Source organism: Lissotriton helveticus, chromosome 9 (assembly GCF_964261635.1).
Source record: "Lissotriton helveticus chromosome 9, aLisHel1.1, whole genome shotgun sequence".
In the NCBI taxonomy this organism is placed as follows: domain Eukaryota; kingdom Metazoa; phylum Chordata; class Amphibia; order Caudata; family Salamandridae; genus Lissotriton; species Lissotriton helveticus.
In genome coordinates, this window is record NC_136070.1 from 253,915,308 (window position 1) to 253,937,427 (window position 22,120).

The 22,120-nt window shown below is 44.2% G+C and overlaps 1 protein-coding gene across 2 annotated transcripts in view; it reads left to right on the forward strand.

Moving 5' to 3' along the window:
* The window catches only part of LTBP2 (latent transforming growth factor beta binding protein 2), a 1,439,407-nt gene that overhangs the window by 1,146,213 nt on the left and 271,074 nt on the right, over positions 1-22,120 (forward strand). For both annotated transcript variants that reach the window (XM_078659886.1, XM_078659885.1), the window contains 2 exons: positions 6,637-6,780; positions 8,224-8,418. In XM_078659886.1, coding sequence (XP_078516012.1) covers positions 6,637-6,780; positions 8,224-8,418 — 339 coding nt within the window. The remainder of the gene's footprint in view (positions 1-6,636; positions 6,781-8,223; positions 8,419-22,120) is intronic.

Consider the following 22,120-nt stretch of genomic DNA (forward strand, 5'->3'; position numbering starts at 1 on the left):
CAGTTTTTGTCAAGGGATGTCTGGCTGCCAAGATGACATCAACCACCTCCAGAGAAAGGTCGAAGGTGTTCAGCTGTCACTGTTCAATCTCCAAGCATGAAGATGGAGAGCGTGAAGCCCCTGTTGCAGAACCCTACTCTGTTGCGGCAACAGGAGTGGCAGCCTGATTGGAGGCTGGAATGTGCTAGCTTCCAATCAACATGTGCTAGCGAAGGTGAAGACCTTCGCTAGCACATGTCTTTGACAGATCCTCATCAGATTTCCATTTGGAGACTTGGGTTGAGCCACAACTCAGACCTGTAGTGACTGTTCGTCAATGGACCCGAAGGCCATACTGAGACTGCAAGGCAAAACTCTACATAGCCAAGCACTGGAAGGCTCTAACAAGACCGGTCCCAGTCAAAAGTTCGGTCCATGTCCTGTTCGCGGACCAGAAGTTGCATGAGTCATTTCAGAGGTCGGACTTAATCTCGATCAAAGTCTTCAGGTAAGTTGAAGAAAAAAACACAAGAAATCTAAGCGGGACTCAGCCACTTTTGACCACTCACACTTCCTTGAGAAGGTGTGGAGGTAGCACCATGTCTCGCTAGCTTGCTCCAGAAGATGTTCAACTTCAGAGCCGATCTCACAACTTGTGGACCTGCCTGACGTCTATTTTTATATACCCATCCTGCAGACCAATCAGCGCTACCCGTGGTTCATGGTGAGACAGGGTTTTCAGTTTGCTGTGCTCACCTTTAGTCTTAAAGTGATTAGGTGGTGGTAGCATATCTTCGGAGGCCAAAGTTACCTTACCTCGACGACTGCCTGTTGGACTCGCCCAGGCAGTCGTCAACCAATTCTGAACTACGGAAAACATCCTGTTGTCTTAGGAGTTCAGTAGCCATGTGCCAAAGTCACACCTGACTCCTTCTCATACACTCCCCTTCATCAAAACCATTCTGGATACGGTTCTCTTTCTTGCATTTCCTTCGGGAAAGAGAGTCTAGGACCTTCAGTCTATGATCCAGATCTTTCAGCCTCGGAGTTCAATTAGGTCGACTCTGAGGCTGATGTCCTCAGGCATCATGCTGGTCCAACAAACCAGGTGGGAAATGCAGGCTCTCCCATGGGATCTGAAGTCTCAGTCCATTTGCTACCACCAGACATTTTTCTGGACCCCTGGGTAGAGAGCCTATGCTCTCTGGGTCCAGAGACAAAGCCCATCCCGGGCAGAGGTGTCATGTCTCCTCCCCAGACATTTTTCTGAACCTCTAGGTAGAGAGCCTATGCTCTCTGAGTCCAGAGACAAAGCCCATCCCAGGCAGAGGTGTCATGTTTCCCCCCCAGGATGGGCTGGGTCCACGAAGGGGAAGCTTCAAAGGCCTGCCGCCTTTGGAAGCTCTCCCTAACTCTTGCTGCCCCCAGCAACTGGCTCCCACTGGTTCTGCCCCCCACTTTAACGAGAGAATCGGCGGGAAAACCAAGCTTGGAAGAGGAGTGTTCCCACCTTTGCCAACCCCACCCCTCAAGTGGAGGAGGTGAGGTGAAGCACACATCTCAGTCCCCTCCATCTTGAAGATGAGGGGACTCAGCCAATTAGGGAGAGGCTCAAGCCCCCTCCCACTGGAGGGTGTCATATTAGGGGGTGTACCCACCACAAGGAAGGGACCCACTGGTCCCGACCCACACACCCCTTTAAACACCCCTAAATCTAAAATTCACGGGCAATCCTGAACCTTGCCTCCTCAGATTCGAGGAAGAAGGATGAAGAGCCGTGCTGAGCCAGGAAGAAGAAGAAAAGCACACCAACTGCTTTAGCCCCAGCCCTACCGGCATGTCCCGTCAACGACCTGCCTACAGCAAGAACCCTGGTGAGTCCAGTAGCCAGCAACCCCCAGAGCCCGGAGGACCTGCCCTGCAACCCTCTTACAGACTCTGTCTCCTGTGAGCACCGGATTTGCTCAAGCAAAGACTCACCCACAAAATCTGTATTCTGGAGACGCAGCGATTCTGCACCACTCTGCATCTGATGCCCATGGCCCGAGTTTGAGTGGCCCAACACCCCAAGGAGGCCTCCCCAGCGATCCTGACCTGGGATCTGATGATCCCTGACCTCCCTCAATCTTCGAGACAATGCCTGCATCTTCAACCTGAAGGGTCCTCCCCACCAGAGTTGGTAGAAAGCTCAATGCCAGAAGACATCCCTGCACCTGACGCCCCACGGCCTTGGGTGGCCCAACCGACGGTGTCCAGGCATCCCCCAAAGATCCCAACTTACCTCTCCAGGCAGTGGTTACCTTCAGGAAGTCTCCCTGCCCGAGCCTGCAGCAACTTTACAGAACCAAAGGTCTCCATTGACAAGCACAGGGTCCTTGACGTCTGTTTTGCACCCTGCCGCCCCAGTACTACTGTTGGTGCAGCTCCTGAGCTCCTGTACTGGTTGTTGCCCCCTGCAGTGCTGACCTTAACCCCAGGAGCTTTTCTCCCACCCCCGACTGGCCTGCTCGTAGGCAGTCCCTAGCCGAAGGCCGCCTTAGCCCCATTGGCTAACATTGGGCTCCCTGCACTCTGCACCCTGCCATCCCAGTGCCACTGGTGGTGCAACTCGAGTGCCCATCTAGACCTTGGGGATCCTTGGTCCTAACCCCAAAACTCCCACTCGTAAGTTGTGTACTTACCTGGGAAACCGCTAACACTTTTTCTCCCATAGGAAACCATATTGAGAGATTTTGTGCTTAAAATGTTGAACTGATGTTTGCATGGAGAGAAGAGAACTAAACTGCAAAGTATGAAACAAAAAGTCTTACTTACCTTGTGTTGTGGGCTCTTAGGGTGAGGTATCTAGGCATACCACCCCCAGTACTCAAAGTAATCCAAAAGTAACTAAAAAGGATTCCTAAAGTAATTCTATGTAATTCAAACTGCTTATTAAAATAAAACAACCCTGTAACTATTGCAAAATTCATTCATACCTGCATTTAATTGGGAAATCATACATTCCAAGTATATTTTACCTACATGTACCAAGTCCTACTTGGTTCTACAAATAAAATACAAGTATACATTTTTTATACTTACCCAATTGTCTGGATTCAGTCTCTTAGTGTGTGTATCAGTCTTGATTGGCTGGATACAATAAATGCTTAACGCACCCTCTGGATCAGCCTAACTGCTTGCCCACACTACCACAAGGAGAGCTGTTAGTACTTACCTAATTTAGCCTCTGCTATACCTCTGGGGACTCCCTGGACTCTGTTCACACTATTCCTTACTTTGGTATAGTATATACAGAGCCAGCTGCCTACATCACCTTCTTCCCAGACAAACTGGGTTTGCAGACATGGGCATCTTTCTTGCCTAAAGTCGTGATTCTGTTCCACGTTGGTCAGAGGATCACCCTTCCAGTGTTATCTGCTTCACATCACCCCTCGGAGCAGTAGGAGAGACTATCTCTTGGACCTCAAAAGAGCGTTGAGCTTTTACATCGATCTTACCAAGGACTACAGGGTAGACGATCAGCTCTTTTTGGGGTACTCTGGCATGAAAAAAAGGCAAGGCTGTGCAGAAGAGAACTATCGCCCCCTAGATCATGCTCTGCATTAGGATCTGTTACCCAATGGCTAAAATAAAAGGCTGTTGACGTTTGTGTTCTGTGTGACTTCAAGTCTAAGAAAATAATTTCCTATTGTTGAGAGGGGTTTATAAAGACAGCTTTAGTAGTCACTGCTGCTATGTGCATATGAAGCAAACTTATTTTTTGATACATTGTTTGATATTTGTTTCATGTGTTTGTATTAAAATATTAAACATTTAAAGACAATGGCACCTTTACAAGGCTCTAGGTTGTTTTTGCTCTGATGGGAGAGATTTTATACTCTCCATTTAAAAAGTACTCTAAGATTCTGCACATAGATGGAGATATTCTATTAAAATACCCATGACAGAGAAGTGGTGTTATAGGTAAGTACGTTTTCTTTCCTTGTACACCCATGTAGGAAATTGGGTTATTAGTTGCAGAGAATAAATATCCCCCTCAAATAATAATCTAAATCCTAGACATGGTGAACCCTTAAAATCACAAAATTAATCTAAGCTCAACCCCCTGATAGCTGTAGCACAGAGAAGACAGGCTTAACTTAGAGGGAATGTGTAAAGAATTTACCATAGTTGTAACATAAAATAGTAATAATGTTGACATGAAAAGAAATAAAAATGACAAAATGAATTCGAAAAAGTGAGTAAAATGTAATAGCATAATGACACCTAAATGACAAAAATCCAATAAGAGACACGATCAATATTAATTTTTTTAATTTTAAGTAGACATAGCACCATGAAGCACAAAGTTCCAATAATAGTCAATAGTCTCGATAGAATAGGACTAGGCACAATTTGACCAGGTTTGTCCAGGTCAAAGAGTTTACCCTCTGATTTTAGTCCTTTAACCACAAGACTAAATTTATACAGCTCCCCATTTATCACTGATCAGCTGGGCAGTTGCAGGGAAGGACGTCTTACAGCTTGTAACAGGAGGTTAGCATTGTGATCCTTGGAGTCCACTTAATTGTCATGGGTACAAGTAAGAGAGCCAGTCCAGTATTCTAGGCTCATCTCACGTTACAGACAGCCAGTTCAGTCCTCTTCTGATCTTCCTTAGGTTCAGGAGAGTTCTGAAGTGTGTGCCTGGAGGTGCCACATTCATGCCTTGCAATAGCTAGTGGGTAGTAATGACCCCTGCAGCCGACCTAACCAAATGGGTAAAGTTTCCCAGGGCTAACCTTACGCATTTTGGACATTTGCAAGATGGATGAAGTCTTCGGACACACTAAACATGGGCTCTGAGGGCTAGGTGTGTGTGTATGCGTGTGTGCGCGCGTGTGCGTGAGTGTGTGTGTGTGTGTGTGTGTGCGTGCGTGTGTGTGTTTGAGTGTGTGTGTGGATTGTACTATGGTAATTCCAGTATCCTCCTATATATAACACGCAAATACAGTTTGATGCAGTCCCTGTACCCACAACAAACTCAGAGACAGATATTTGGTATAACAAAGCAGAGCTTTCAGGAGCCAGACAGGCTGTGACACTGTAATGTCAAAAGAGGCTCACTGTGATTTGGGCCTCAGTCATGGGGAAGACTACAAAGGGCTCTGCCCATGATACAGCTAACATTTGCCTGTAACAGGGGAGGCCTTGTTAAAATGTGTCCAAGTGTCATATAAAAAGCCCCAGCAATCCTGTCAAACAGGATGTGACATTCTAGTAGGACTTGGCACTTAAATGTCAAAAAGGATCCTCCATGCCCCCTCCCTCCCCCTGAATATTTTGTCAAGTTCAATGGGGTCATCTCTGCCCATTCAGATCAGCCTATTGTTTTGCTCCTGGGAACAGGTTTACACATTAGTAACCCCTATTTAAATGTCAATTATTGGTTGGCTGCAGTGGGAAAACACAATGCAGACTTAGCTTTCAGGGGCTTCATGCAAGGCAAAGGTAACTTTTTCAAAGTTACCTTTCCATAATATTTAGAACAAATGTGACCTAACCATTGAATTGTAATTGTAACAACTATAAAATAGTTGTTTAATTATTTTTCTATCTAGTTCCATTCCTCAGATACAGGATAAGTATTTAATATTGTATAGCACAATTTTCATAAGGAATCGCTAAGCCTGCTATAGTGAAAATAGTTTTGCGGTCATTTCCACTGTAAGGACATGTTTAACAATAAACCTTTACTTGTTCTACTTTTAAATACCCTGCCTTTATGAGTAATGAGGCCTACTTAGGGATGACTTACAAATCTTTAAAGGAAAGTTTAGGCCTTTCAAAAGGGATCAAATTTGCAATTAGCACCTGCACAGCCAGGCTACTGGTGGCTGTCCTGCAGTCATGTTTACATTGTCACTGTAGTGGATGCCACAATAGGTGCTTCAGTCCACTTTTGACATTTAAGTTACACCTTGGTACCATATACTAGGGACTTATAGGTAAGTTAAATATGCAAGCTGGTATTGTATACAAGTTTTACCATGGTGAAAGGAGGAGCACAATCAATTTACCACTGGTTAGCAGGGGTCAAGGGCACAGAGTTCTACAGCCAACAAAAAAAATGTTCGTTAAAAAGGCAAACAATTTGAAATAACCTTGCAGAAAGGGCACATTTCCAACAACACACATAAGGGATCTCAGGTCATGGAAAACCACAACATCTTTCAATAGCAGATCAGGTTGATGAAACATGGAAGCTTCATGATCCTGTTCTCTATAGCACACTTTGCACATTTTCAGCATGTAAAACTGAAAAGTTCTTCATGCAAATAAGTATGTAACATTTAGTAAGCAATAAATGAATGGGCTCATCCTTTGCAGATGACATGGGGAAGGCTATTTGTCCCTTTTCCAGACTGTAGCAACCTATTTATTTTCATTTTGGATTTTTTCACATCCTTGGTAGTGCGGGTAACTTCATTTCGGTCTAAACATATTTGCACCACACTATGTTGACTATTTCGACCCATCAATACCTCTTATTCAAATGTTATTTTTAATGGAGTGTTCTTAAGTGACTACGAGGTAATAAGGCGGTCGTAATGTAAAACGAAATAAACACAAAAAAATAACTAGTGCACACCCCTAACACCCTTCCTTGTGTTCCAGATATGAACGAGTGTGAGCTGATGGTGGCAGTATGTGGCACAGCACTATGCGAGAACGTAGAGGGATCTTTCCTGTGTCTGTGCATCAACGACTATGAGGAATATCACCCAGAGTCTGGGCGCTGCCAGCGGCGAGAGGGCAATGGTGAGGAGCCCAGGGCCACGTTGTCATGATCTATAAATTACTTTGTGCTTTAAGTCTCATGGTTGAGGGCTCTTGATGACTGAGCAGATATGCCCTGAAAGGCAGTTGGTGTGCTGGAAGACTTCCTCACCTTCTTGGAAAGTCCCATTCGGTCATTCTTAACTTCGCAGATCTATCAAACTCTTAAAAAAAGCATGGCAACCTGCTGTCGCTACTTCTAATGAATCCCTGGAGTCACCGTTTCCAGCGTGTTGTTGGGCTCACTACGAGTACGCCCAGTGTGTGTCTGAAGTCACTGCGACCAGTATGCCTCCTGTATAGTCACTAGTTCGTCAGGTAGCCAGTGCTTCCCATGTGTCATAGTGTTCTCTGAAAACAAAGACTCCCACTCCTTGCTCCTACTGCTTACAGTCTTCCTAAATTCCTTGAAATCAATGTGTCCCTCTGGTCTCTGCTTCAAGTATGTCACTACAGTTACTTTTGTCCATGCGGTGTCTCAGGCCATAGTATCCATGACGTTTCTGGGAACAGTGTGTCACTGCTTACATTGTACCACCGCATTCTCAGTCACCAATGCCTCCAGTTTGTATGGCCTATATTAACTGCTTCCAGGGTGCTCCTGCAGTTGCTTCTGCTGTCCCCATGCAGTGCTGAATGTACTTAGTGTTAAATAGCGTTAGCCTTCTATGGCAATATCTTGTAAAGCGCTTCTGGATTATGTCTGCACTATGGAAAACCCTATATTAATAAGCAAATAAACATGTAGTAAATTTCCCTGATGTGACCTCAGATTCTTAGTTTACCATTGTCTTGTGCAGTGACTTTGCAGAACGTCTTTATTTGCTCATGTCGTAACAGCCCCCAAGTGCATTCTCATATTTGTATGCAGTGACATCCCCCAGGGCGTCCTTGTGATCTCAAGATCTCATGAGGTGACATCCTGCAGCGTGCCCTCGTGATCTCATGTGTCGCTTCCCTTAGCACACCCTTATGATCTCAGGCTGTGCCTTCCCACAGTGCGTCTTTATGGTCTCAAGCAGTGGTTTCCCCCGGTGATCCCTTGTTGTCTCAAACAGCGACTTCCCCAGCGCTCCCCCTTGGGGTCTTAAGAAGCATGATTTCCCCCCGTACCCCTTGTGGTCTCAAGCGGAGACCTCTGCCAGCGTACCCCTGCAGTAATTTCTCATGGTGTCTTCTCGAGTTCTGGTGCAATGACTGCCAATGTCCTCTACCTTACAAAGTCATCACTCCCCCTCAGTTTGTACCTGTAGTAAGCATATTTTGCATTAACTTCACCTAGCCTGCTTCTCTCATGCTACACGGTGGCCTCTACTCAGGGAATCTGATATTTAGGCATCCCACTGATCGAATCTCACTTTCCCAGCCCCATGGATGTGCATTCTAATTTAAACCTCATCTCTTTTCAATGTTGCTTTCTCCTAGGGGGAGCTGTTTCGATGCCGGTCCTAGAAGACTTAACCACCCCTGACAGAAAGGAGTGTTACTATAACATCATCCATCAGCACATGTGTGAAAACGTCCTGGCAAGAAACACCACCAAAGAGGAGTGCTGCTGCACTGAGGGCGCCGGCTGGGGTGACAACTGTGAGACCCACCCATGCCCCATCCCAGGCACAGGTATGCACTCAAAGAAACTACTCCTGTTGCATCCCTGTAATGTATTCATTCACCCTAAAGACACACAGATGAAAACAATAAAAAACACAGCCACGCACACAATCACAAATACACACATACTGATCACTCAGAGGTATTCCTTACCTGATTTGTACTGAAACAGGCATCATAGACTCACCGATCTCATCCTAGTCTAGATTAATAAATCAAGTCTATGCATATGTATGCAGACGTGTCTAAAGGGTAGATGCTGGGAGGTGAAGCACCCGACAGCAACCCCTGTTACGGTGCGCGCGATTACACGTGCTAGCCTATGGAGCAATTTATTAATCTAGACTAGTTTGCTACAGGAGCGGCCAATCACTAGAGTTACAGCCACCTTGTAGTTGCACACAAGGATGGTCCACTCCCCCTGAGTAGGGTTCTTAGCCCACTGACCGTCTCTTTTTAATTTCTAGTTTTCCTTCACTGGCCCTGAAGAAGCACCAGGGATCGTTTTGACCACTTGGATGGCGCAAAACATGTGGACCAAAAGTTACTGCAGCACATTATGTCCCAGCAGCAACACATGACTTACTTGTCTTTTTAACCTGGCAAGGGAACCCTTATATTAAACTCAACTCACTTTGGTATCCCTTAGCTTGTTTTAACACTCACTCACTCACGCCCTTGTCATCCTAGAATTCTCTATCTCACACCCTCACTCATCATACAGCAATACCAAAAAAGATCTCCGTAAAAGCGACCCTTGGGGGGACCCGTAGATTATTGCAGCGCTGGCCTGACGAGGAGCAACCGCCTGATGATGAAGCATGACATCCTTCGGGGTGTGTGAGGGCATCAAGAGACAAGAGGTGTGCTTGCCTCTATCCTACCGGGTTTAAACCTAGGACCCCACTCTGTTTATTCCTTCTTCTTCCTTTTGCCCTGTTTTGGGTGACTATTACACCCAATCCTGGAACAGTTATCCCCATTTGGATTGATACTGAAAAAGTAACCCTTAAATGATCTCATACGCCTCGCCCCTTGCCCCTCCCACAAATCTTTCCATACAGTTTTGAATGGGTTCCGACATAGGTGGGGAGCAGAGTAAAAAAAATTTGAAGACCTGTGAAATAGAAGAACGGAGCAATTAACTTAAAGAGGTATATGCAAAAAGTATATGTACCAGCCGTACCCTGTCCAATGGAAGATGTATTTACAACCATGCAAAACTCAATATAGACCAACATATAGACCTCATAAAAGAGAAGAGCCAGCACTCTGTCCAGATCTCAAGTTACATGCAGAAACGTTAACACTGCGATGGCACTGGTCACTACACCTTCTAATTAGTCTCTAAATTACAAAGTTGGTGGGGGAATTTCTTCTTGTTTAAAGAACGAGAAGAACATCACAACAGACAGATGTGTTCTCTATCTACTAGAACATAATCTAGCAGTGGAACTTATCGAGAAACCCCCTGAGACTGCCATTCAGAGTGCAACATCCATATCTGCCCAGATTGCAAGAGGAAATTCTCTCTGTGATATGGGAAGGAGTTAGAGAGAGTTCCTGGATCCCAACAATATTCAGGGTTCTATTCTCATTTCTTTCTTATCAATAAAAAGTCAGTGGACTGGAGGCCAAATTTTGGATCTGTGTGGGCTCAATGAGTATCTAAAAAATCAAAAAACCACCGAGATGGTGTCTTTGCAGGATATTCTTCAGATGTTAAAAGAAATAGAGTGTATGTCCACTTTACACCTGCAGGACACTTATTTTCACATCTGTATCTATTCCATGTATTGGAAATATATGCATTTTGAAGTTGATGGTTGCCTCTATCAATTTGAGATCTAGATCTGACAAACAACACTCAAAAGTCAACAATTAAACCACAAATCCAAATTCAATTCTTAGGCGCCATTCTAGTCTTTTTAAAAAGGAAAAGTGTTTCCTGTCAATGAGAGACTTCTTCGGCTACATGACTTGGCATCCCTGATGCTAACCAAGCAATTGCTTACAGGGCATCAGTTCAAATGCCTGCTGGGCATAATTTCCTCTTGCATTCTCTTGGCACCATTCTGTCATCTATATCTGAGGCCACTGTTGGAGGAGCTAGATGAACAATGGGCATAAGTTAACATTGCATTCAAGGACAAAATCAAGATAACCCTAAGAAAGAAAGAGGGTTTGGTAGGTGGACACAAATATATCACTGTTGCAGTACGTCTAAAGTTCTTATTGGATCGCTCAAATATTGTTATAACAACGGATGCTTTTATAGAATAATGAGGAGTGCATCTCCAAGAGTTAGCTGTTGGTGGAAAATTATTGCAAGAGGAAAGTCACCAACACATAAAACTATTGGCATAAGACTATTCAGCCACCAGCTGTTTTAAACTCACTTCCAACGTCATGGCATACACCTGAGGTTTCAAAAAGGGCTGAGATAAAACCTCTGCCACTTCCAACTCTGCAACAGCGCATCCAGGAATTTTCCGACCTGCTACAAAAAGCTATTCAAATGGACATGTCTGATGACGATCAACACACGGATATTGAATAAGGGAAGTTAACTAGCAGTCATAGATCCAGGGGTGATGAGTAAAATGACGACATCCTCCCAGCCATCCACGCCTCCCTCTTTGGGTTCACTGCCGGATGATATCAGTAGATTCCTCAATTTGATGCAAAGGGTAGCAAAGAGATTTTGTCTGCTTATCATGAGTAGAGAGAACAACTGTTTCCAATATGATTTCAAAGAACTGACAGCAAATTACATCAAAACGATTCCTTGTGTAGACCATATACATATAATGCAAGAAGAAGTTAATTTAAGGCATACTCCAGGTACGGTGGCAGCATTAGCACCAAGGCTTAATAAGAAGTCTTCCAAAAAAACTCAGTGGCTGGCTTGCTTGGATCTAAGGCATACTCCATTGTCATGCAGGCTATGCGACAAAAATTAAGAAACCCAGTGACAACATGCATGGCACTAGAGTCTAGAGAAGGTCGGAAGATGGATATGTTCAGCAATTGTGACTAAAGAAAAGAATCAACCTCCTATGAGTAACAGACAAAAATACATAAAAAGCTCTGAAAACAGATCATCTTCATTTGAACAGGAGCAGAAAAAGAGACAGTGACCTACACCTGTGCCTCTGCCTCCAAAGACAGAAAAAGTAAAAGCTAACTATTCTTTTGATGGTGGCACAGTCATCGTAACCATCAACATGCTCCAGCGACTACCGCTTATTGACGCCTCTATCAAAAGTAAAGAGGTAACTGCCAGTGTCCAATCCATCAAAGGCACTAGGGTCGATTAGTTTGTCAGTCCTGTCTGTGGCAGTAAGTCAATCAGAGCTGCCAATGTAATGGCAGAAGTAGGCAGATATGACCAGCAGATGGGCTTGGATATTGCACTTTATCCAGACTATTACCTGATGAAAAGAAGTAAGAAGTCAAAGCTGTTCTTCAAGTTGGAGACAGGTCATCTGCGGTGCTGATTGATTTAGCAGTGGATGTGACAAATATAGAATTTTGTAAACTGGCTGATGCATCTGTCTTAAGAAGACTTAATATAGGCCACATGTAAAAATTATAATCCTGGATATGCCTTTTCACAGGCCGCCATTATCCGGAAAGCATGTAGATGATTCTTTCCAGAATATTAAAGCTGATAATGAGACTGCCAGATCATTAGGGCATTACAACAGAGGTGGCATCAATCTTTACATGGATCTAGAAGAAGGTCCTGTGAATCCTGCAACCCTATAGGTACCCATTTTACAAACCTCAAACATATAGCCAATATTATGGGTTGCAACATTAACAAACATACAGACAATCAACAACCCTATCTTACATCAGACCAAAGTCATGCACAAACATGCTTGACTACTAAAAGCAGATATTTGCAACATCTCATTAAAAAAAGAATGCCTCAAAGGAATGGGGACACATTCTGAGCTTGGAGCATCTCAGTCTTTTTCTAAGGAATTAGTCATTCATAATGGAGATTCTACAGAAGGTGGCGCAACTGCTCATGAGAAATGAGTACATGATATCGCTCAATCTCAAAGATGCCTATTTCCATTTAATTATTCACATAAAACATCACAAGTCTGTCAAATTCAAAGGAACTGGTTGCCACCATCAGTTTTGTGTACTCTCTTTGGGCCTCTGATCTGCTCCCAGCATATTTACAAAATGCATGGCATCAACTGCAGTCCACCTTTGAAATCTAGGATTTGAAGTTTACCAATACTTAGACAACTGGATGGTCAAGGGTTCATCTAAAATTGCTGCAAAATACTTTGTCAGGCTTTTCAAAAGATTGTGACGCAAGATCAAAAAAAGCTAATTCTATGTACACCGTCTCAGAAACTTCAGTTTTTAGGAACAGTAAAAAAATACAAAGGAAGCAAGTCATATCTGTTGACACATAGGATGTCCACTCTCAATGCGCTGGCAAAACAATTTCTAGAGCAGCCTGTGGGGAAATCTGGGGCGTTGAGCAATTCACTACTACATTGCCCTGACAGAAGAACACCTTCCAGAGGTGAAAACGATCATGCTGATTACCTTAACTTTAAAAAGACAGTATCCTTCAAAGGATGTTCAATGTATATGAAAAATACAACTTTTTACTACAGAAGCAACAAGAAATGCCAGTTCTATGCATGCAGGCACCCACAACCAAACTCATGGGCAAATGCCTTTACAATCGAATGGTGCATCGCTTCTCCACCATTTCCCATTGTACCCAAATTAGTTGCCAAAATGAAGTAGGAATTGTGCAAGCTAATTCTCATAGCACCAACCTGGCCAAGACAATTCTGGTTTACTGACCTGCTACTTCTAACAGAGACAACACCTTTTCTGCTGGGAATGAGCCCAGATCTACTGTTGTGATTGTAAGTGCAAGTCCTTCATCACAACCTGTAGTCTCTGAGGTTGTTAACCTAGCTCCTGAATTCAGTGAATACCATAGCATAGCTATGCCAGAAGATTGTATGAATGTTTTAGCGCAGGCCAGAGCCTTGTTAAAAAAAACATACTGCCAAATGGAAGAGGTTTTTTTGTCTGGTGCTCTTTCAAAGTTTCCACACTCTTCAGAGTCAAGCTCTCTAAATGTTGCCCTTACCTATTGAAACTCACACTATCAGGACTGGAACATGCATCAGTTAAAGCCCACCTTGCAGCCAGTTTGCATCATATCACGTCACATCCTTATGGTCATTTAGTATTGGTTAGGAATTCCTAAAAGTATTCTTCATAGCTTCCCATCATTGAAGTCTCTGCCAACAAAAAAGTAATGATCAACTCACTTGAGTCAATCCACAAGCCACATATATGTATATATCACTTGGAAGATTACCACACTGCTAGATATAGCATCTGCAAAATCGCCTCTCATTGGAAAGTGGTGACTGAAGCTCTTGATCCGTTACTTCCGGAGAACTGCAGTAACATGCTGCAGAGTGGGCATCTTCCAGGGGAATGGAAAAAGGCACTGGTAGTGTTAGTATTTTAAAAAGGGGAACATGAATCCTGCTGATCTTGTAAATTATTTACTGATTTCTCTATTTTCATTTGCTGTGACGATAGTGGAGAAACATTGCAGTCATCTCCTGCCTAAGAGGCTGGCCAGTGACAAATGCTTGACTTGGCTCAGTCAGGCTTTCTTCCGCTACATAGCATAGAGATGGACCATTTAGCCATGGTGGATGACTTTTGAATGATTATGGACAAGGCAGAATGTGTGGCCTCTGGAATATTAGATCTGTCTGCAGCATTCAATGCAGTTGTGTATGTCATTCTATTCTTCTGACCAGGCTACAAGAAATTGGCATAAGTGGAAAGATGTTGGAGCAGTGTATAACCTACATTGCCAATAGGGCCCATGCAGTTTTCCTACCACCATGTATGTCTGAGTTTAGTCCTTGAGGCAAGGAGTTAATCAGGATTCAACACTTAGCCCCACGTTCTTTAATATCTACAACCACCCACTGGTCAGACTAATAAAATCCTTTGATCTCCCCTGTGTGAATAACACGGATGACACTCAACTTATCGTCTCGCTGGGTGGGTCAGGTGCCAATTCCAGTGAACCATTTCATCGCTGTATGGCAGCAGTGTCTGAATGCCTGAAGTCAAACTCACTCAGATTTGACTCAGACAAGATTGAGGCACTTTGGATTAGACAGTCCAATGTACCAAAATCACTGCCATTTGAGTTTTGGCCCAGTAACTGGATGACCGTTTCAACTCCTGCTAAAACTGTAAAAAATCTAGGGATTTATTTGGAACTTGAACTTTCCCTGACATACTATATCATACATGTTGCATCAACGTGTTTTTTCCTCCTTAAACTGCTCAGGAAGATCTAATCCTTTCTACCTAAATCAGTGCACTGTGTGGTGTTCCAGGAGACAATATTAAATCACCTGTTCGATGGCAATACTTTATTACTAAGGCTGGATGAAGGCTTCAAAGAATATAAAATGCAGGGACCAGATTGGCTTTGGGAATCCCTGCACTACCAGTAAAAAAGGTTGATTTTCCAGTCCTTGTGCCTGAGATTTAAAGAAGTTCATCACAGTGGCCGTGGGTACTTGATCCAGAACGTTAGCAAGTATACAACATCATGCTGTGTGTGCTCCTCTGGAACGCAACTGCTGGTTGTGCCCAGATTAAAACAGGATCACTCAGATGTCAAAGCATTTTTGGTGAGGGTGGCAATACTCTGGAATGATCTACCAGGTCAATTGCGACTTGCCCCTTCCTTAGTAATGTTCAGGATGGCTTTGAATCAGTGGCGTAACAATAGTCCCCGCAGCCCCCAGAGTGCGAGAGGGTCCCCAAGCTCCAGAGGCACGCCCGGCACTGGGTACGGGTGGACCTGAGAGTTCCTGACTGGGTCCAAAGCATGGGGGGGCCTCCATGTACCGTTAGGGGGGCTCCTTCAAGTTTCGTTACCACACTGCTTTGAATACCTGGATTTTCAATAACTAGGATGGGCCAAGCTGATCTCCAGTTGGCTGACAGAGCTGTCTCTGCTTGTTTCAGACACTTCATTCTCTGTGTTTCCTTACTGCAAGGACACCTTTGAGGTATTTGCTGCGCTTTACAAATCTCATAACATAACATAACAAGGAGAGTACATGAGATTAACGCCTTTACAACCATGGAATGTTATTTGCAAACTACTAAGGATTGAGTTATTCTTAGGGCTAACCTGAAATTCATACTAACATTTCTAACAATGTGACTCAAGATCCACTTAGAAAGAGTGAAGCAAATTAAAAAGTCAAACCAAATGTTAATCTCCTCCACCCCATGTCCCCCTTTGAAATTACAGCCAGGCCCCTGGGGATGGGGACAGGCTTAAAGTGGCAGGTGGAGGAAAGCTATGTCCATACCCTTCCCCCTTACTTTGCTGCAGGGCCCTGGCGTTTGGGTCCCTGGGGCAGAACTGACCTGGGGAGGGGGCCAATTATAAATATTTATTCCCCCTGGTACCTGGCCAACCGCTCAGGAGAACCCACTTGTTTTTTTAATTTTTGCAGCAGATTTGCTGCAAAATGGGGGGAAAACCCTTGTTGGCCCTAGGCGTGGTGGTATCCCACCACCAGGTCTAGGGGATCAGAGTATTCCTATCCTGCCCCCTTGTGTCTTTTTTTTTTTAATGACTCATGAGTGAGTCCAGAGTCCTAAGATGGCTGCCACCACTTCCTGGTTAAGGTGGTGATAGCCAATCAGATCTCATTGAGATATTTCGGGATCCTCGGAGCGTCTGTGTCCCTCGATATACAGTTTTTACTCTAAAACTACTTTACGAATTTACACCAAAACACAGAAAGTGCTCTTTCTGGACCTACATCTAGCTTTCTGTCAAATGTGGTGTAAATCTGTTCAGCGGTAGAGGCTGCACCTGTGTCTAAAGTTCCTATGGGAAAATAAATGGGGAAAATGCATTTTGAGACCCCACCTTTTTTTTCAGCCCCCGCTTGACAGATCACCCTGAAACTTTGCATGCACAAACTAGGCAAAAAATAGCACTTTTTGAAAATGTTTCGTGGAGATTCGTCAAACTACACCAAAGTTATTAGCAATACAAAAAGAATGCATTTCTTATGGAATCACGATCCTAACTATACTCAGTGGCAACCACCACTGGTCCAACAAACAAAGTTCAGGACTGGAGTTCGACTTCCATGTCAATTATTGTGTGAAAAGTAACTAACTTTTCCTTACTATTTGTTCCATACAATATTTGAGATGGAAGTCGAACTCCAGTCCTGAACTTTGTTGGTTCTTCACCAACTACCAAAGCATTTTTTCAGTTAAAGTGTGACAGGTATATCTCTTTCTCCTGAAAACTACAGCCTTCAAACTGTGCCACACCTTCAGAAAACGGATGTTGGTTATGATCCTGCATGACATGTTGTCTCAGATCAAGTATAAGTCAGAGTCATGCAACAGATAGTCCCTGATGCATCTGAAGGTAATCAAAGAGTGAAAGGTGAAGTTATACCTCGCTGAGTACAAGATGTAGTCACGCTCCAGGTCACGGGCCTGATTCTGTTACAGATCTCGGTCCCATTCTAGGTCCTGTCCTCTGGTAAGCCTAAGATGAAGTTCAAGGACAAACCTCAGCTCAAACATAGAAAGATCACATGGGAGGTCTCTCCCATTCATTCCAGGTAGAAATCGCACACTCTAAAGGCTTAAGGTTGCACCAGTTGTTTGACTCCAACCGTATTCCGCAATGGGAGCCTGTACGCCCCAAATGTATTGGTCCACACACCACCCTGCAGCACATACCATCTTTAAATGAAGCAGTGCTGCAGATTTCTTGGACGACAACTGGAGCGCTTTCAGGTGCCATGGATCTGCCAATTCCCCAAATTCGACTTCTGACGGGGAAGTCCACCTTGCACTGACTTTCTTCTATTGTTTGCCAAAGTGTTGAGTCAAGCTTTGTCTCAGAAGAGGTGTCAAGCCCACTTGCATTCTGCAAATCAAACTCTATGGCATCATCAGTATAAGGAGAGGGAGAAAGCCACCCCTGTCACCATTATCAACATTATCCACCCACTGAGCCTATTATGCCTTTGCCCAGCCGATCCCCGGTGCCAGGCTGCACCTCCACTCTTTTGCTGTAGACCGTGTCGGTACCAGCCAGGCTGAAGTAGGTCCCTGCTCCAGAGGCATTGGTACCAGATCCAATCATGATGCCGATTTTGGATCCATAGCCATGTCAGTTCTCCCCTTACCACCGCTTTAAGAGCCCCCCACAGAGAAGAACTAGAAACCTCCGGCGAATCATTGGTGGCGAGGTAGTCTGTGATGCATTTGCAGATCTGCTCCTGCACCGCTGGCTTGTGAAGCATGCCATCTCTCAGTCTCCAAACCCCTCCTGTCCTACGTGACTGTGGCACCCACAAGGTCGCCTGAACCGCATCATGGTCGGATAGGGCTGCTGGCGTTATAGTGACCTCCCTCACCAAGGCGTTCACCTCTGCTGTGCCCAACAAATGGTCTAAACGGGCATATGTGTGATGTGCGTGTGAGTAGTAGGAGAATTGCGAGATGTGAGGATGAGCTGCTCTCCACATATCTATTAACCCTTGATTTTGTAGCTACTGCAGCCCCTCCACAGATATTGCCCCTGTCTGAACATACCTGTGACTAGATCGGTCCGCTGACGTATCCATGACCAAGATCAGATCCCCTCCAACTACTGCCCAGCATACCTGTGCCCTCAGAACATCGGACAGGGCTGCCTTGAGGAATTTCTCCTGTTCAGTATTGGGCACATAGAGAGACCCCACCTCCAGGAGCGAACCTCCCACCCGTAATTTGTACGCTAACAGCCGGCCTTTGAGCTCCGCTATTTTGTCTCCCACCTTCCCTGCGAACCTTTTAGCCACTAACAGGGCCACATCTGCCTTCTTGTCCTGTGTGAAAGAAAAGAATTGTTGGGGGCATGCCCTGGACCGCAACCGAAGCCAATCTTTAGACAAAAGGTGGGTCTCTTGTAAGAGACATATATCCGCCCGAAATGCTCGAGATATGACAGTATGGACTTCCGTTTGTTAGGGCTATTTAAGCTGCGCACATTAAGGGTTAGAATGCGTACCTCTGAGTGTGTCTTGGAAGACCGGTGACCACTCGCCGCTGTGCCCCCCTTCGAGTCCACCACAGCCGCCCTCACAGACCCCACATCCCCGCCAATTGCCTATGCCGCTTACTCTTACGTGGACTCCCACTCTGCACACCTGTTCCCCACCCTCCCCACCCTAACTCCAACCTACCCACCCCAACTCCCCCCAATGTCCAGAGCACGCAGGGCTTAATCGCTCGTCCCTGGTAAATAGTATTTTTAAAATGTAAAAATACATGTAATTATTTAAACACATAAATTACTTTAAATAAATTATGTGTATAGCTTTCAGTAATTTTAACACAAAATAAATAAATATGAAAATTTTTCTTTATGTGGGTAATGTTTCCAATAAATCTTTTAAAAAATCATTTTAATGTCATCTTTTTAAATTAATCAATGTTTAATTCAAAATTAAATCAGTAGTGCTGCAGCATTTTTGATCTTGTTCTACATTTAAAACAAATCAATAAAATTAATATACAACACCATATAACATACAAATATTTTTTGTATTTTTTTCAAAGTTTAGTTAACTTTTTTTAGTTTACCTTTGCTCTACTTTAGGGAGATATCTGCCCCCTTGGAAGATACCTCCACCTATGTGTGAAAACTTACCAGAAGTGACTTTACACTCGTAAATGTGTTCCCACCCCCTGAATTCAGGAGATGGAGACATGCAAGTCTATATTTTGGAATAACTTTACTCCCAAGAATGATGAATAGCCGAAATTAGTAAAGTTACCACAAATTGTAAGAGTAAAATTACGCATGCAGCCCATTTTTAACCTATGTGACTAGGCTTCTTAGTGTTAACCTTTTTGATTGGTTCCTCGCTTAATCCCCTTCACAGTTGATTGTTAAGACATTTGACATTTAAAATTGCTTTTCTTGTAATGATTATGTCAGTAAAGTGTGTCAGTGAGTTTAAAGCACTGAGCGTTTGTCCCCCCATTCAAATGTTTTTCACAAACAAGGTGGTCCTTCGAACCAGAGCTGCCTTTCTCCTTAAATTGCTGAGCCCACTCCATCTGGGGCAATCTATTACCCTCCTAACTATTTTCCCCATCCTACCAAGGAGGAAGAGGGGTTACAGAGTCCGATCCCTAGGAGACTGAACTAAGATCAGGTTAGACGACCAGTTCTTTGTAGGATGTGCAGGCAGCAAGAGGTATAAGGTGGTTCAGAAGAGGACAGTATCCCCTCTGGGTTTTTTTATGCATCAATGTGTGCTTTGCCCATGCTAAGAAAGAGCCTCGTGAGGGAATCTAAGCCATTCCACCAGGTCGAAGTCTTCTATGGCAGCCTTGTCCAGGGGTGGCCTTGTGGCAGAGTTCTGTCAGGCTGTGACATGGGTGATCCTTCACACTTTCGCCAGACATTATTTTTTTAATTTCAAAGAGAGAAGGGATGGACATTTTCCATATTCAGTGCTGCAGGATTTTCCTATATAACTATTTCTTCAGGGGGTATTCCTTTGTTTTCCATTATAGAGATGAAGAAACTGCAGGTAGAAGTATCCATCAAAAGAAAAAGTTACTTACCTTTGGTAACTATGTTTCTGGTGAATATTCCAATCTATCTGCAGATTCCTTACTGATTCCACTCACCTCCCCATTCCATAAAGATGGTTATATATAGAATTTGCTAAAAAGGTTCCAAATCAGCTTGTTGCACTGTACTGTCCCAAAATTCAAATGTGTTCAACTTCTCCTTCTGAAAGTTGACTCAAAGGGCATGGAAAAAATGGATGGGAAATTGATGTCAGGGCACCACGGGTGCTATATAGCTTCAGTGATGTCACTGTGTCAACGTATCCAGCAGCAGCATGGAGCCAGTGACCCCTACCAGCCTTTAAGAGCTATTGAAAGTTTCCAAATCCAGCCTGGCACCTGGGATATTCAAGAGGTAAGGAATCTGCTGGTTGAGTATCCACCAAAAACATCATTACCAAAGGCAAGTAACTTTTTGTTTGCAAAACACATATAGATGTTTTATCCCACATCAGTGCACTTGGTCAAACAGGCAGCAAGCTTGCAGCTGGTTTAACCCTCCCCCAGATGCCATACTTCAGGTTAGAGCAAGCTGTAAACAGTGTGAAGCAACGTTATCTTTATTAAAATGGTCCACCGGCGCTTAACAGAAGCACGTCAAGGTGGATTATATAAAGTAGAGAATCATTGTGATATCAGAGTAATAAAAGCAAAAGCAGCAATGTTACAGCAGAGCAGTACTACTATGTGATATTAGAATATTGGAATATTGGAATGTTGAAGAAGTGCTCTGAGCTTCTGATGGCCGGTAGAAGCCCAGAGCTCCAATATTCCAATGTTGTCGTTCACGGCTGTTGCTGTGAACAAAGGCATCACAGAGACCAAGGGGATTTCAATCCCCTCGGGCTTGCGAGGCCTTTGTTTTATTTGTTAGAACATTCTGCCCTCTAGTGGTGGAGTATTCTAATAGCCCCATAGCCCTCCGTAGCTGGGCTGTGCTGGAATTAAAGCCTGTTCCCATGTTAAAGGCCCTCGCCTTTGGCTCAAGCTTTTAATGCTGGAGTAGGCCTTTAATGGCCAGTCTAGCTTGACAAGGCAGGCTATATTAGTACAGCTCCAAGATCACAATAGAAATTATAATTGTATGTTATCAGTTTTTATCAGCTGCCAAGATATGAGCCTAGAAAACGGAAGTACTGTTCTTTGGAGCAAATCCCCTGCCAACAGCGGATCTATGGTGGCCGCAGGAAATGGGTCTCCCTCCCTCCCCAGCAGTTACGGCCAAAGATTTGGGGGTTAAGTGGGAGTCCGACCTCTCTTTTCCTGCTCAGATCCGGCAAGTCACATCATCCTGTTTTAGTAAACCGAGAAGCCTGCGCAAGTTCCTCCATGTGTTGCCAGAGGACTGTCGCCGAGTCATAATACATGCCACGGTAACAGCTAGAATGCACTATGCGAATGGCCTCTATGTAGGTCTGCCAGCCTACTTGATTAGAGTATTACAGATGGTGCAAAATGCGGCTGCGAGAATGATGAGACAAGTACCTTTCCGTCACCACATCTCTCCGCACATCAAGGAGCTCCACTGGCTGCCCGTGACCAGAAGAATCGAATTCAAGGCTCAGACATTTGCATTACGCTCAATCCATGGTAAATGCCCGAGCTACCTGAAACAACGGCTTTGCAGCTACAAGCAGAATCGACTTCTGAGATTGAATACCCAAAACCATTTGTATCCTCCACAGTATAGGTAAGCCTGGATGGGTGGCAGATCTTTTACGGTCAAGGCTTCCAAGCTTTGGAACTCATTGCCTAATAACCTACGACATATTGACTCAGAGCCACTATTCAGGAGAGCAGTGAAATTGTGGCTCTTTAGCTTAGGTTTCTTGTTGATTTGACCTCCTTGCCTGCCATTTATTGCTATTGCGCGGGGGCACCTCTGTTTGAAGTAGCTGTTCGCACTCTACAAATGTCGGTATTATTATTATTATTATTATTTTTATGAGCAAACAACACTCTTTTTTTCCCAGTATTATAACAAGATATGGTA